This window comes from Equus przewalskii, chromosome 4 (assembly GCF_037783145.1).
Source record: "Equus przewalskii isolate Varuska chromosome 4, EquPr2, whole genome shotgun sequence".
In the NCBI taxonomy this organism is placed as follows: domain Eukaryota; kingdom Metazoa; phylum Chordata; class Mammalia; order Perissodactyla; family Equidae; genus Equus; species Equus przewalskii.
This window is the reverse complement of record NC_091834.1, coordinates 36,240,564-36,255,194: the sequence shown is the minus strand read 5'-3', so window position 1 is coordinate 36,255,194 and position 14,631 is coordinate 36,240,564. Positions and strand designations below refer to the sequence as shown.

At 39.7% G+C, this 14,631-nt stretch overlaps 1 protein-coding gene and 1 long non-coding RNA gene across 6 annotated transcripts in view; one reads left to right on the top strand and one right to left on the bottom strand.

The window, feature by feature from the left end:
* The window catches only part of PEX1 (peroxisomal biogenesis factor 1), a 52,788-nt gene extending 52,237 nt beyond the window's left edge, over positions 1-551 (top strand). For all 5 annotated transcript variants that reach the window (XR_544460.2, XR_011539516.1, XM_008517353.2 and 2 more), the window contains exon 24: positions 45-551. Coding sequence is in view for 3 of the 5 variants with exons in the window: in XM_008517353.2 (XP_008515575.1) it covers positions 45-129 (85 nt within the window). In the remaining 2 variants the exon portion in view is untranslated. The remainder of the gene's footprint in view (positions 1-44) is intronic.
* Positions 369-10,703, bottom strand: LOC139083022 (uncharacterized). Its single transcript, XR_011539521.1, has 2 exons — positions 9,021-10,703; positions 369-742 (listed from the first exon to the last, which is right to left on the bottom strand). It is a non-coding gene; the product is annotated as an uncharacterized lncRNA (long non-coding RNA).
* Between the last annotated feature and the right edge of the window lie 3,928 nt (positions 10,704-14,631).

Below are 14,631 nucleotides of genomic sequence, written 5' to 3'. Positions count from 1 at the left end.
TAAGCCTTTACATGTATTAAATATTATCTCTTACTTTTTTTAAGGTATGAAAGCTTTCAGAATCCAAAGAAGAGAAAAAATCAAAGTGGAACAATGTTTCGACCTGGACAGAAAGTAACTCTAGCATAAAATATGCTTTTGATTTTCTTTTGGTGGTTTGTCCTCATGTTGTAACAGTAAAAATGATGTCTGTAAATTTATTTTTAATTTAACAAATTAAGTTAATCTATAAAATCACAGATTGGTAAACCTGTAGTTATGTAATAATCAGGATTACTTGAGATTAATACTGTAGAATAAACTGGGATATTTTTAACAGATTATCTTTTATTTCCTGTAAATCTATGTTAAATCTTAATGAAATAATATCGGCCAAATGGTGTAACTAATTTTTTTCCTCCTTTGAAGAAAAGACAATAGAGAATGTAATTAAGTCCCATTTCTTAAAACTCACTGACAGTTGCTTTTCAGCATCTTTCTTGCATTTGACATATTTTATGCTTAGCAATTTCTTCACAGTTTTGGAAATAAAATATCCTATTGTTTACTGATCCAATTAGCTGTTCTTCTTATGTCAGAAAATGTGGAATTTAAACACAATTCAAATAAGCTTAATTATTCCCTCAACCAGAAATGAGACCACATTCCCCTAATATACTGCATCCAGCTCCAAGGTCAGAATCTTGAAGGATGTCCATTCCTCCCTCAGCTCCAGCATGACTTTCTCTTCATAGTCTCTAACCTATAAGCAAAATTGTAAAGTCAGCCACCATCAACACAAACAATGTGTAGTAATGCAGTAAGAGGAAAGGAAAAAGGAAAAAGGTAAATATACAAATAAATAAAGAGAAAACAAAGAAAAACGTACAGGCAGCAGCCACTGCCCTTTCCGCAGCTAATCATGAGGGCATGGCCAGTATTTTTTATTTTTCTCTTCCATTACTTATTCCACGTTCCTCTTACCTAAGCCAGTACCTCAGCAGATTAGAGTTCTTTACTAGATGGGATGGTCTAAACCTTCATTCCTGTCTGAGCCATCAGTGACCTGCCTAACATCGCAGAAGTCTTCCGTTAAGTTTTACCATAAGTATTCAGTATTACCACAAGGTTCCGTCCACACTTCTCCCATCCCCCACTGTGTAGCAGCAACTGGGTATTCACTCAGCCAACATCATAACCCTGCCAAACCATTGCAGTCATCACTCTGTTCCCCTCATAGAAGCATTCCTCCTTTGCTAAACTAAATCAGCAAAGCCCAGAATTGCAGGGAAGCAGCAAAGATTTGGGGGTCACTAGGTATTAACCGAGGAGTGCCGTTCCTCCTTGCACCTTGTTTCCAGATCCTGGTATTAAGGCCCTGGTCACTGGTTCACAGCATATACGAAATGTACTGCATCTTGCAGAACAGCACTCCAACCTCACAAAGTTGTCTCCCCAGAAGGCCGGCTATTTCAGGGTGATGAGTGTTTACATTAAGTCCAGTGAATTGCATAGGTAGCCCACCACCTTACTCTTCACTGTAAAGTGAGGTTTGTGATCAGAAGCAAGTGTTGTCCGAGAGAGCATAACAATGTCAAAGCATGTTGTGAGTCAGTGAAAGATGGTGTTGGTGGAAGTTTGGGGGACAGACAAAGCAAATCCAATTCCAGAATGTGTCCCCTCCAGGGAAGACAAATTGCTGCCTCCTCTCTGATAGAAGAGGACAAATGTAATCATCTTTCCACGAGGCACGGGCTGGTCTCCCCGGGCATGTACCCAGGTGGTTGGTCACTTCGCTGAGAAGAAGGCTGTCCAGAAGGATGGAGAGTTGGGCCAGCGTTGGTGAGGGGAGATCCACATTGTAGAGGCCACACAGACTCCCATCCCTGCCACTGTGGCCACTTTGTACATAATCTGTTAAGCACTAGGTGGCTGGAGAAGACGGCTGACGTCCTTAGAGAGGTCATCTAGAACACCTGATTATTAAAAGCACTGAGGACGTTTAGCTGAGCATTCACACAGGACACAAACATTCTCACTCTCTGAGTCCATTCCGAGATCTCATGGCCGCTTCTCTGGTCGTGCTCTTTCCAAATCTGATCATCTGGTTATTAGTCACTGTCTATGAATCAGCATAGATTTCTATGCCAGATATCTCTGCCTCCTGGCAAAATGGAAGAGTCATGTTGCTCAGAAAATCTGCTCGCTTGGAGGATTTCCCGTCTCCGTTGGTGGTCAGGACTCTTCCCTGAGCGCAGCAGTACTGCCTGTGCCCTGCTGGGTAGGTCACAGTGGAGTTCTGGGTCTCCAAGGATTAACATTGGCAGCCCCAGTGTCTCTGATAATCCCTAGAATGTCTGGTTATTTCTCAGGACACCTGGGAAATGGCCTGCTGAATGGCTTTGGGTTTTTTAGGGAAGACTTGGAGGAAAGAAGAGCCATAGCAAGTACTCATGATGTTAATGCAGGACCCTTTTCCTGGATATCTGGCTTCTCCTTAATTCTTGGTCTGACTTAGACCTGAGAATGGGTCAGGGGCCATGACCATGTTGTGGTGACTCAAATCAGGCCTCCATTTTCTACTGACAGGGAGATTTTTAAATTGTAAGAATGAAGTAGGATCTTTCACCATCTATTTTGGTCGTGAGGACCCCACAATTAGTTAGGCAGCACTGAGCTGACATGCTAGCCCTGGGTGTCCTACTTCTAGACTTTTTATGCCCAAGACAGAAAAACGCCTTGTTTACTTCTCTGAGTAGGGTTCCTCTTACAGCCAAAACCAATCCTAACACATTCCAACGTTTTTCTTAAAGCCTATTGAAGGAGTATTTTCTGACACCCCCACTATCCTGGGGGACAGAATTGGGTGATGGTAAGTTGGTGAGTTGAATGTGATTCATTCATTCAACATGCCTGTCTCACAAAGTCTTTAGATTTCTTTCTTTGTATTATACCAAGATATTTCAGACATCTCCACTTTATTCAGTGTGAGTCACTGAGTCCACTTTCCAATTACCCAACCATGGAATTTGTTAGAACACTCCCAGATGCTGAAGCAGCGCACTGAATAAAAAACTAAGGGCATTAATTTTTAAAAAAGTGTATTAATACATCAATCTGACCAATAATTATGTTCTTCCTACTTAGCCTAGCACTCACACTTGTCTTCAGATTTTGCATGAAAAAGCAAAACATTGTAGTTCTTTTGTTGTCTAAGCCTTCTTCTGGTTTGACTTTTTATTCGCTCCCTGGGGCGTGTTGGGATCTGACAATGGACAGGAGAGTTAGAATGCAAGGATGAGCTTCCTTTTCAAGACTGAGCCCCCTGGATGTGGGCATTTCAGGGGCTTCAAGCAAGGGACAAGGAGCTGCTTCACTATCACAAAAGATTCAAAGTGGGTGGGGATTCAAGGGAATCCAGATCCTTCCGTATGTCCCCATCCCAATTATCAGGGGCTCACTCTTTTCCAACCAATGCCTTAACTTTTCCGTAAGAGATCTGATATGGTGATGAATTCAATGGATGATATAATCCAGTAAGCTCTGGGATCAAAGCACGTTTGATTTTCAGCTCTCAGCCTCATGGCTCTTTTAGCAGTCACGGGATTCTTTTCGCAGTCATACAATCCCTAATTTTCAGCCTGTGCCTTGAGCTGAAAATATAACCATCTGCGCTTGTCTTTCTCTTTAAGCTCTCTAGTGCTTTAGTCACTTCCCCACTTGAAAACCTTGTGTGTTCCATACTATTCTACAGCAGCAACCCCTTCAGTGGGCACTTCATTCCTGGGAATGGCTTGTGATATTTTAGTTAGCTATATTGCCGCTGCAAGCCGTGGGCTGCCAAATTCATATCCCTTAAAACAAATTAGATTTTCCTTGCCCTCAGCCTTTATTAGAGCAGATAATCAGTCCCATATTTCCTCTTACTTTCTTGAAAATCAGTACCACTTCTGGCAGTGATTTCTATATCCAACAAGGTTTTGTTTTGTTTTGAGGAAGATTGGCCCTGAGCTAACCTCTGCTGCCAATCCTCCTCTTTTTTTGCTGAGGAAGACTGGCCCTGAGCTAGCATCCATGCCCATCTTCCTGTACTTTATATGTGGGAGGCCTGCCACAGCATGGCTTGATGAGCACTGCGTAGGTCTGCACCCTGGATCTGAACCAGCAAACCCTGGGCCGCTGAAGCAGAATGCGCAAACTTAACCACTGCACCACTGGGCTGGCTCCTCCATCAAGGTTTTTAGTTGTAAGTAGCAGAAACCACCTCTGGCCTTTTCAAGCATAAAGAAATTTGAAAGCTTATTGGGGCTAGACAGCAAAGTGATGCTCAAAGACTAGTGGGGTCTCGTCCCCAGCCTTTGGGTGACATGGGAACTGGCTTAAAGGGGCTCCCACTCTGAGAGCCAACCAGTCAATACCAGTCTCACCTGATATTATCCCATTCATACCTCTCAAAGTCTGCCCATTTCTGAACTTTCATCTTCTGGAAAACAGTCTGCTCTGCTCTGACCGGCAGAGCTCGTAGTTACTATAGTAAACAAAAAAATTCAGCCTTAAATATTTTTTATTTCAGATATTGACTGGCAGTCTTATCACCCTTTGATATTTCCCTAATCAGTATTAATAATCCCTAACCTGAGATCTAGTCATCTATTAAGAGTCTGACTTGGAGAACACTGAGTGTGAGGGCCAATGATTAACTTGCAGGATTTTTTTGTTAAACCATATCCAGTTATCTCCACGCTGTATCGAAAATTCCACAAAGGGCCAGGTTGTGTGCACATTGTTCACTGCTGAAATCTAGAACAATACCTTGTACTAGTGATCACTCAAAAAAATAATAAGTATTTGTGAATGAATCAGTCTTCTCAATTGAAACTGGAATAATCCTCTTTTGAAAAAATAAGGAAGGGGGAAGAAAAAACAAAATCTAATATTTTAGACCTTGACTTTTTTTTAGATTGGAGCATATATAATTGATTTGGAATCAGTTTTGACTCTAAAAGCAATGGAAATTGGCCATCTACAATAGGTTTAGGAGCTATTAGAAGCATGGATTCTCAAATGGGCATTTTGCATTCCTACAGTAAATTACTCGATGCTCATAAGTATAAAGAAGGAAAAATAAAAATATAAAATGTAAAACACTGGACAATGGCATTATGCCATGGAGTTTACTCATTTCCTAGGCAACCGGACTTTTTTTTTGTAAAACTGGTATAGGACTTAACCTCCCAGGAAGTTTCCAAGAATCAAACAAATAAACAACTAAAAGAAAAGAAATATTCCAGGATAACAAATACCATCAACCATATATTGACACAGAAATTTTGCCCAGAGTTTTAGAAAATTTAAATGAGGTGTTTTGGCCTAGACATTTGTTCCAGCCTATTACTCAGGTATTTTGTAGGAATCAGTGTCAGTTAAAATGCTACAGCTTCTTCACACAAGTGAAAATGCTGGGATCTAAACCACTGATTTTCAAAATATTTTAACCACAACCCAGAGTAACGCATTTTCCATCATGACCAAGTCCACACATGCACATGGCTGAGACACAAGTTTCACAAAACCATACCTACTCTTACCACGTATGACGTTCTCTGATACAATCTGTTCTCTTTTATTCTATTCTATTTCATACAGATAATGGCAGTTTTGACCTATAAATGGGTTGAGACTTGCAAATTAAACACTGGTCTAAAGTACTAGAATATAGAATTGCTTTATATCTTATGATCACATACACATCTTGAACACACACCAAAAAAAAAAACCGACTTTAAACCTACTGCTTTCTCGGTGAAGTACAGCCCATCTAAGCAGAAGCCTGCCCGAGTGTTACAAAGGTGTTCTAAAATTCTGCAGTTGGTAGAACCTTTTTTTTTGTCTTTCCTGCAATTTTACTTATTCAGTAGCATTTGGAAAACTTTCGTATTTTCCAGTAAATACATATAAGTGGATTCATCATTAAATCAATCCCATCACAAAATTATTTGGATCAATTATCTAATTAGTTCACCTTTCTTTTTTTTTCCCTTTTTTAAAATTTTCGGGTGTACATCATATTTCGAATTCTGCGTACATTACATCATGTTCACCACCTGAAAACTAATTATATTCCATCCCCTCACATGTGAGCCTAATCACCCCTTCTGCCCTCCTCCCTCCCCCTACGGTCGGTAACCACCAATCCAATCTCCAATGCTATGTGTTTTTTTGTTGTTGTTTTTATCTTCTACTTATGAGTGAGATCATATGGTATATGACTTTCTCCCTCTGACTTATTTCACTCAGCATAATACCCTCAAGGTCCATCCATGTTGTCACAAATGGCCGGATTTTGTCATTTCTTATGGCTGAGTAGTAGTCCATCATGTATAAATACCACATCTTCTTTATCCATTCGTCCCTTGATGGGCACCTAGGTTGCTTCCAAGTCTTGGCTATTGTGTATAATGCTGCAATGAACATAGGGGTGCAAGTATCTTTATGCCTTTGTGTTTTCAAGTTCTTTGGATAAATACCCAGCAGTGGAATAGCTGGATCATATGGTAGATCTATCCTTAATTTTCTGAGGATATACCATACTGCTTTCCATAGTGACTGCACCAGTTTGCACTGCCACCAGCAGTGGACAAGGGTTCCCTTCTCTCCACACCCTCTCCAACATTTTTTGTTTCCTGTCTTGTTAATTATAGCCATTCTGACCAGAGTGAGGTGATACCTCATTGTAGTTTTGATTTGCATTTCCCTGATAGCTAATGATGTTGAGCATATTTTCATATGCCTGTTGGCCATCTGTATATCTTCTTTGGAGAAATCTCTGTTCAGATCTTTTGCCCATTTTCTAATTGGATTGTTGGTTTTTTTGTTGTTGAGCTGTATGAGTTCTTTGTATGTTTTGGATATTAACCCCTTATCTGATATGTGGTTTGCACATATCTTCTCCCAATTGTTAGGCGGTCTTTTCATTTTGTTGATGGTTTCCTTTGCTGTGCAGAAGATTTTTAGTTTGATGTAGTCCCATTTGTTCATTTTTTCTTTTGTTTCCCTTGCCTGGTCAGACATGGGACTTGAAAATATGCTGCTCAGACCTATGTCAAAGAGCGTGCTGCCTATGTTTTCTTCTAGAAGTCTCACGGTTTCGAGTCTTACATTCAAGTCTTTAATCCATTTTGAGTTGATTTTTGTGCATGGTGTAAGGGAATGGTCTACTTTCATTCTTTTGCATGTGGCTGTCCAGTTTTCCCAACACCATTTATTGAAGAGACTCTCCTTTCTCCATCATATGCTCTTGGCTCCCTTGTCGAATATTAGCTGTCCATAAACGTGTGGGTTTACTTCTGGGCTCTCAATTTTGTTCCATTGATCTGTGTGTCTGTTTTTGTGCCAGTACCATGCTGTTTTGGTTACTATGGCTTTGTAGTATAATTTGAAATCAGGGAGTGTGATACCTCCAGCTTTGTTCTTTTTTCTCAGGAATCCTTTGGCTATTAGGGGTCTTTTGTTGTTCCATATAAATGTTAGGATTCTTTGTTCTATTTCTATAAAAAATGTTGTTGGAACTTTGATAGGGATTGCGTTGAATCTATAGTTTCCTTTAGGAAGTATGGACATTTTAATGATGCTAATTCTTCCAATCCAAGAGCAGGGAATATCTTTCCATTTCTTTGTGTCTTCTTTGATTTCTTTCAACAATGTCTTATAGTTTCCGGTGTACAGATCTTTCACCTCTTTGGTTAAGTTTATTCCTGGGTATTTTATTCTTTTTGTCGCAATTGTAAATGGGTATTCTTAATTTCTCTTTCTGCTACTTTGTTGTTAGTGTATAGAAATGCAACTGATTTTTGTACATTGATTTTGTACCCCGCGACTTGACTGTATTCCTTTATTATTTCTAAAAGTCTTTGAGTGGCATCTTTAGGGTTTTCTAGATATAAAATCATGTTGTCTGCAAAGAGTGACAGTTTCACTTCTTCTTTTCCAATGTGGATCCCTTTTATTTCTTTTTCTTGCCTGATTGCTCTGGCTAGGACTTCCAATACTATGTTAAATAAGAGTGGTGACAGTGGGCATCCTTGTCTGGTTCTTGTTCTTAGAAGGATAGCTTTCAGTTTTTCTCCATTGAGAATGATATTTGCTGTGGGTTAGTCATATACGGCCTTTATTATGTTGAGGTATTTTCCTTCTATACCCATTTTACTCAAAATACACATTTTTATCAAAAATGGCTGCTGTATCTTGTCAAATGCTTTCTCTGTATCTATTGAGATGATCATGTGATTTTTATTCTTCATTTTGTTGATGTGGTATACCACATTGATTGATTATCAGATGTTGAACAATCCCTACATCCGGGGAATAAATCCCACTTGATCGTGGTATATGATCTATTTAATGTATTGTATTCAATTTGCTAGTATTTTGTTGAGAATTTTTGCATTGATGTTCATCATGCCTGAGTGTTACAAAGGTGTTCTAAAATTCTGGAGTTGGTAGAACCTTTCTTTTTGTCTTTCATGCAATTTTATTTATTCAGTAGCACTTGGAAAACTTTCGGTATTTTCTAGTAAATACATATAAGTGGATTCATCATTAAATCAATCCCATCACAAAAGTATTTGAATCAATTATCTAATTAGTTCACCTTTCTTAGTTGTAAAGGGATTACAGAATTTTAATATCATCCCACATGTAAGTTCAGCAAGTAGTCCTTAACCTTTGAGTTGACATCTTATCCCTTCCAAGGAAACACTGACAAAACGTACAAGTATAGTCAGGTGACAACATCTGAAGATCAGTCAGTTCAACTGATCAGTAAAACTTTTAATAAGTTTTACTATGATTTGAGGATGGTGAAAGTCTGAAGCACATTTCTAAAGTTTTAGGGCAAGGCCTTGGTTTTTTGGATACAGATCCAGCCTGAACAATGGCCTCCCATCACTGCCTCCTTCTGGAGCTCAGAAACATTTGTAGTGGTGACTAGCAGTGGCAGAGAGCCTTGGTTTCAAAAGAGGATGAGCCCAGAGGCCACTGACCCAGCACAGCAGAGGTGGGCTTGGAATTCTTCCTCTCTGGGAGTCTCTTGGCATCTGATGGAGGGGGAGGCCAGAGGCTGTGAAGGACACACTCCTGTATCTTATGAAATGATCAGTGCACATTGATCCTGAGGGGGAGTAAAGAGAAAGTGAGATTGACATTGCAAGTCATCACCACTATCTGAAAGAAACCCTCCAAACAAACCTATGGAGAGTAGCAGAGTTTCCTATTTTATGCTTTTTTTTGACCTGTGAGTAATAAGCACAGGGCCAGCCTAACTTGAATGGTCACCAATTGTATTGAATGGCATCACCAAATATTCCATTCTCTATTTAAAATCCATTCTCTATATTACACTTAACTGGACTTTCTAAAATGCAATGACAACCAGCAACATTACTGAGCATTTGCCATATGCCAGGCCCTGCACCTAAGCACCTTACACATATCATCATGTTTAATCCCCTCAACTATCTGGGAAGGTATGTAACTTGTCCAATATTATTTCAACAACCTTGCATTTAACCCTGGTTGTCTGAGTCCAAAAGCCACGGCCCTACAGCTGTTCTACTCTGCCCACCTAGTCCTATTTCTGTGTTGGTCAAGGAGAACACTAAGACCAACTTCATGTGCAAGATGTCTGAAGCCCGTGACTGAATTGTGTTAAACTCAGTTAAGATAGTACCTTGAGAAGACACAAATAAACAAAAAGATATTCCATGCTCATGGATTGGAAGAATATTGTTAAAATGTCCAGATATCCGAAAAAATCTATAGATACAAGGCAATCCATATTAAAGGTCCAATGGCACTTTTCACATAAACAGAACAAACAATCCTAAAATTTGTATGGAACCACAAAAGACCCCAAATAGCCAAAGCAATTTTCAGAAAGAACAAAGCTAGAGGCATCATACTTCCTGATTTCAAACTATATTAAAAAGTGATAGTAATCAAAATAGTACTGGCATCAAAACAGACACATAGATCAATGGAACAAAACAGGGAACCCAGAATTAAACTCATATATATATGGCCAATTAATTTACAACAAAGGAGACAAGAATATAAAATGGGAAAAGGATAGTGTCTTCAATAAACGGTGGTGGGAAAACTGGACAGCCACATGCAAAGAATGAAACTGGACCCCTATCTTACACCATACATAAAAATCAACTGAAAATGGATTAAAGACTTGAACATAAGACCTGAAACCATAAAACTTCTAGAAGAAAACAAAGGCTGTAAGCTTCTGTACGTTGGTCTTGGTGATGATGTTTTGCATCTGACACCAAAAGGAAAAGCAACAAAAGCAGAAACAAACAAGTGGGATCACATCAAACTAAAAAGCTTCTGCATAGCAAAGAAAATAAAAAAAAATGAAAGGGCAACCTACCAAATGGGAGACAATATTCACAAATCATATATCTGATAAGGGGTTAGCATCCAAATTATATAAAGAACTCAAACAACTCAATAGCAAAACAAACAATCCAATTTAAAAAACGGCAGAGGATCTAAATAGATATTTTTCCACAGAAGACATACAGATGGCTAACAGGTACATGAAAAGATGTTCAACATCACTAATCATCAGAGAAATGCAAATCAAAATGACAATGAGACATCACACCGCACCTGTTAGAATGGCTATTATCAAAAAGACAAATAACTGTTGATGTGGATGTGGAGAAAAGGGAAGCCTTGCATACTGTTGGTGGGAGTGTAAATTGGTGCAGCCAGTATGGAAAACGGTATGGAAGTTCCTCAAAAAATTAAAAATAGAACTACCATATGATCTAGCAATTCCACTTCCGGGTATTTATCTGAAAAAAATGAAAACACTAACTTGAAAAGATATCTGCATCCCTATGTCCACTGCAGCATTATTTACAATAGCCAAGACGTGGGGACAACCTGTGTCCTTCAACGAATGAATCAATAAAGAAAGTGTGGGGTATATGTATACACAGTGGAATATTATTCACCCAGAAAAAAGGAATAAAACCTTGTCATTTTCAACAACATTAACGAACCTCAAGGGCACTATGCTAAGTGAAATAAGGCAAATAAAGACAAATACCGTCTGATCTCACTTATATGTGGAATCTAAGAAAACCAAAACAGTGCCCCTCCCCTCCCAAACTCAAGCTTATAGATACAGAGAATAGATTGGTGGTTGCCAGAGGTAGGGGTGGGATTACGGGGTAGGAGAAATGGGTGAAGGTGGTCAAAAGGTACAAACTTCCAGTTATAAAATTAATAAGTCCTGGGGAAGTAATGTCCAGCATGGGGACTATAGTTAATACTGTATTGTGTATTGGAAAGTTGCTAAGAGAGTAGATCTTAAGTTTTCACCATAAGAAAAAAAATCTTTTTTAACTATGTAAGGTGATGGATGTTCACTAGACATTGTGTTGATCACTTTACAATGTACACAAATATTAAATCATTACATTGTACATCTGAAACGAATATAGTATGTCAACTATACCTCAATAAAAAAATTAAAAAGGGAATATAGAAAATGAAAAAAGAAAAAGAAAATAGGTGTTCCATTGTTTGTTCGATTTGGAAACCCTTGCTTTCAAGGGCACTTCTTAAGAGAATGATTTTGTCTAATTGGAACATTCTCTATAGTGGCCTTTGTAATTCTAGGTTGTCTTAGTACGACGTTGTCATTTTTGTAGACATCTATCCATTCTGGGACCACAGCTCTTAGACATAAAGTAGGCAGGTGTACTGAAAGGTGGGGCGCTCAGTCTTGGAACCTTGAGGATCCCATCGCTTTAGCTAAGCCTTGGGTCTCTCAGAGGCAAATTAATACCTCAAAGGGATGTAGCACAGGGCTGGGGATTTTGTAGTGTTTTACAATGTACCTCGGTATCAGAAATTTTCTTGAGGTTGGCAGGTGACCTAGTGTCAATTTATCTCTTCGGTGGCCACCTTATCCTAGCAGGGGAATCTCAGAGTTAGATGGTGAGCCCTCTTACAGCTTTTAAGTGCTTGACCTGCGCCCAGCAATTTTGCAGCTTTGGCTTCCAAGATTCCTCTTAGCAATAGATCTATTATCTTTTCACGAGAAAATTTCTTTATAGTGGCTTTTAATAGTCCAACTTTTACCTACTTAGATTTTGGCATGCCATTGGTCAAAACAGTCCAGATTTCTCGTTTTAATCTATTTCCCCAAGTCCCCCAATGGTTTATGCTGTGGACTTACCGGGACGTTTTTGTGAGTCCCCTAACAGCTGCCATCTTGCACTCTTTAAGACTGAGGAGTTCCCGTTATTTTTCTCTTGCTGAAATAATCCTAATTCAACCAGACATGTTTCTGGCTGCCTGTGCACAGTTCCTGAGACTTGTCAGGACCACCTGAAGGCACTTACCTTGTAGATGAGGTCAGCCACAAACCCAAATGTTGTGGCCCACCAGGTCACAAGGTGAAAAATCTGGAATCTCTCATACCTCAGTTTTTGCATCTGGAAGGACTAGGACAAACAAACTTGAAGAGCTCGTAACGCAAAATAAGCGGAGCTCCAACCAAGGGAAGCTTAGAGAGCAGCTCATCCCAGATCCCTGAGAGCGGCCCAAGGGGCAGCAACCCATAGGACTCCGTGGGTACCTTCAGCAGCGTCTGGACGCCGTCCTGACACTGCGGCAGCTGACTTCGGGTCCCATCTCATTGCGAAAACTGTCAAATGACAAAACTAAAACAACGTAGTAAGGAGTTTGAGGTCTTTTGTTCAAGGGAAAACGATCCATGGAATCGGGGGAGCACTCTTCCCAGGGATGTTGGGCAGCACTGAGTTATATAGCGCCTTAGAAGAGGCAACCTGGAAACTCGTGATTGGCTAGGAGGTCGGGGGTTTCCTTATAAAGCAGAAGGTCCGGTTTTCTAGGGTCAGATAAGAGCTAAAGCTGAGCTGGAGGATTGTTATTTGTGTGTGTTAGGTTTCCTTGACACGTGTTTCCAGTAAGTGCAAGCTGACTTAGGTTTAGATTTGTGACATGGGCTGGCCTCCATTTTATGGGTCCTCATATACAATTACCTTTATCAGGGCCAGTTGGTATAAACAGGCCTTTGATTAAACTCCTCAGTTGCCCAAAAGCAAGATGCTATGAGAGCTCTTTCTCACTTTGTAGAAATTGAAGCCTTTTATCAGCTGAATTTTCTATGCTAAGAGGGAACTAGCTGAAATAGTGGTTCTCATTTCTGGCTTCACCATTAGAATCATCCCTGGAACTTTAAACATTTTTTGTATTTTTAAATTTTACTAGATTCTTTGGAATTTAGGCCCCAGCCTCACTCCCAAGATTCTGATTTAATTGGTTGCTTGTGGGACCTTCACAGCAGTTCTTTGGTGGTTTTTTTTTTTTCTTCTCTAACCCTCCAAAGGTGATTCTAATGTGTTTGTGATTCACTGGTGTAAAGGTGAGGCAGGGTAGTGAAATCTAAAAGTATGTTCAAAATCCGTATGGTTAATTATTGAAATATAAAGCAGAGATAATTAAACGAGATAATGTTTGTGAACCTGCTGGGTACAAAGCACTGGCAAGTGCTCATGGAGGATGATTAATGGAAAATGAATTTCCCTCCAGCATAGGATTACGTTTTTGGCCTTTGTCTGTAAGTCCAGAACCTCTTAGACCTGTTGAGAGAGCCACAAACATGAGGACCAAGAAGTATGGTTGTGTAGGTTAAGCCCTGCCCAGAGGTTCCTGGGTGAGTTGAGAATGGAATCCAACCCACCATCCCTCACCAAGCTGTGAAATGGCCGCCATATTAAAACTCTCACAAAGGTACCAACGTGTTCTAATAGCAGCTGTGACAAGAGGGCCTGAATCAAAAAGCTGCCCACTTCCTCTCTCTTCCAAATTTAGGGTGCCGTGAGGACAAATACGAATTTAAAATAAGAGGCTTCATTCCCCCTGTTGAAAATAAGGGAAGAGATTTCCCTCCCCACCCTTTTGGTCAGAATATTTACCTTAGAAAACTTGCAAGCGGAATTATTTTCTCTGTCTTTTTGAAAAGTATCTTTTTGGAAACTAAATAAGCCTTTGTCAGCTTTGTGAACTAGGAATGTCTTTCTCAAGGAGCTGGGAGCCATCTCTGAAATATAAACATCAGGAGATAGTGCCACTATCCCCCAGTTTCTGTGGGAGGGTAGGAGCCTGACTTCAGTGCTCCAAGTTGTAAAAGTACCTCCTGTCCTAAAGGTATAAATTTGTTTTTCACCCCCTCTGGATAAAGTCAATTGGGTAACATACATGATCACCCCACTTACCAGGTACAGTTAGGAAGGACTGCATGTGACTAATGGTGATGTCAAATTCTCTTAGCTGAGAACTAGTTACTGTTTATCTGGAGAACGTGTATGTAATGGGTTGTATCTGCTTGGCTATATAAGAGAGAGATTTCTTTCTGTCTTGGCAATCTCTTAGCCAACTGCCTGTGATGAGCGTCACTTTCTGGTTTAATGTTCAGTCAATAATAAAAAGTGTTTTCTTTCTCTCCTATCTTTATGGAGAGGATTTCTGGATTGAGAGAAGATTTTGGTTTTTTAAAATTATATTTCCCCCATAGCATCTTCACCCTTTATTCTAAAGTTA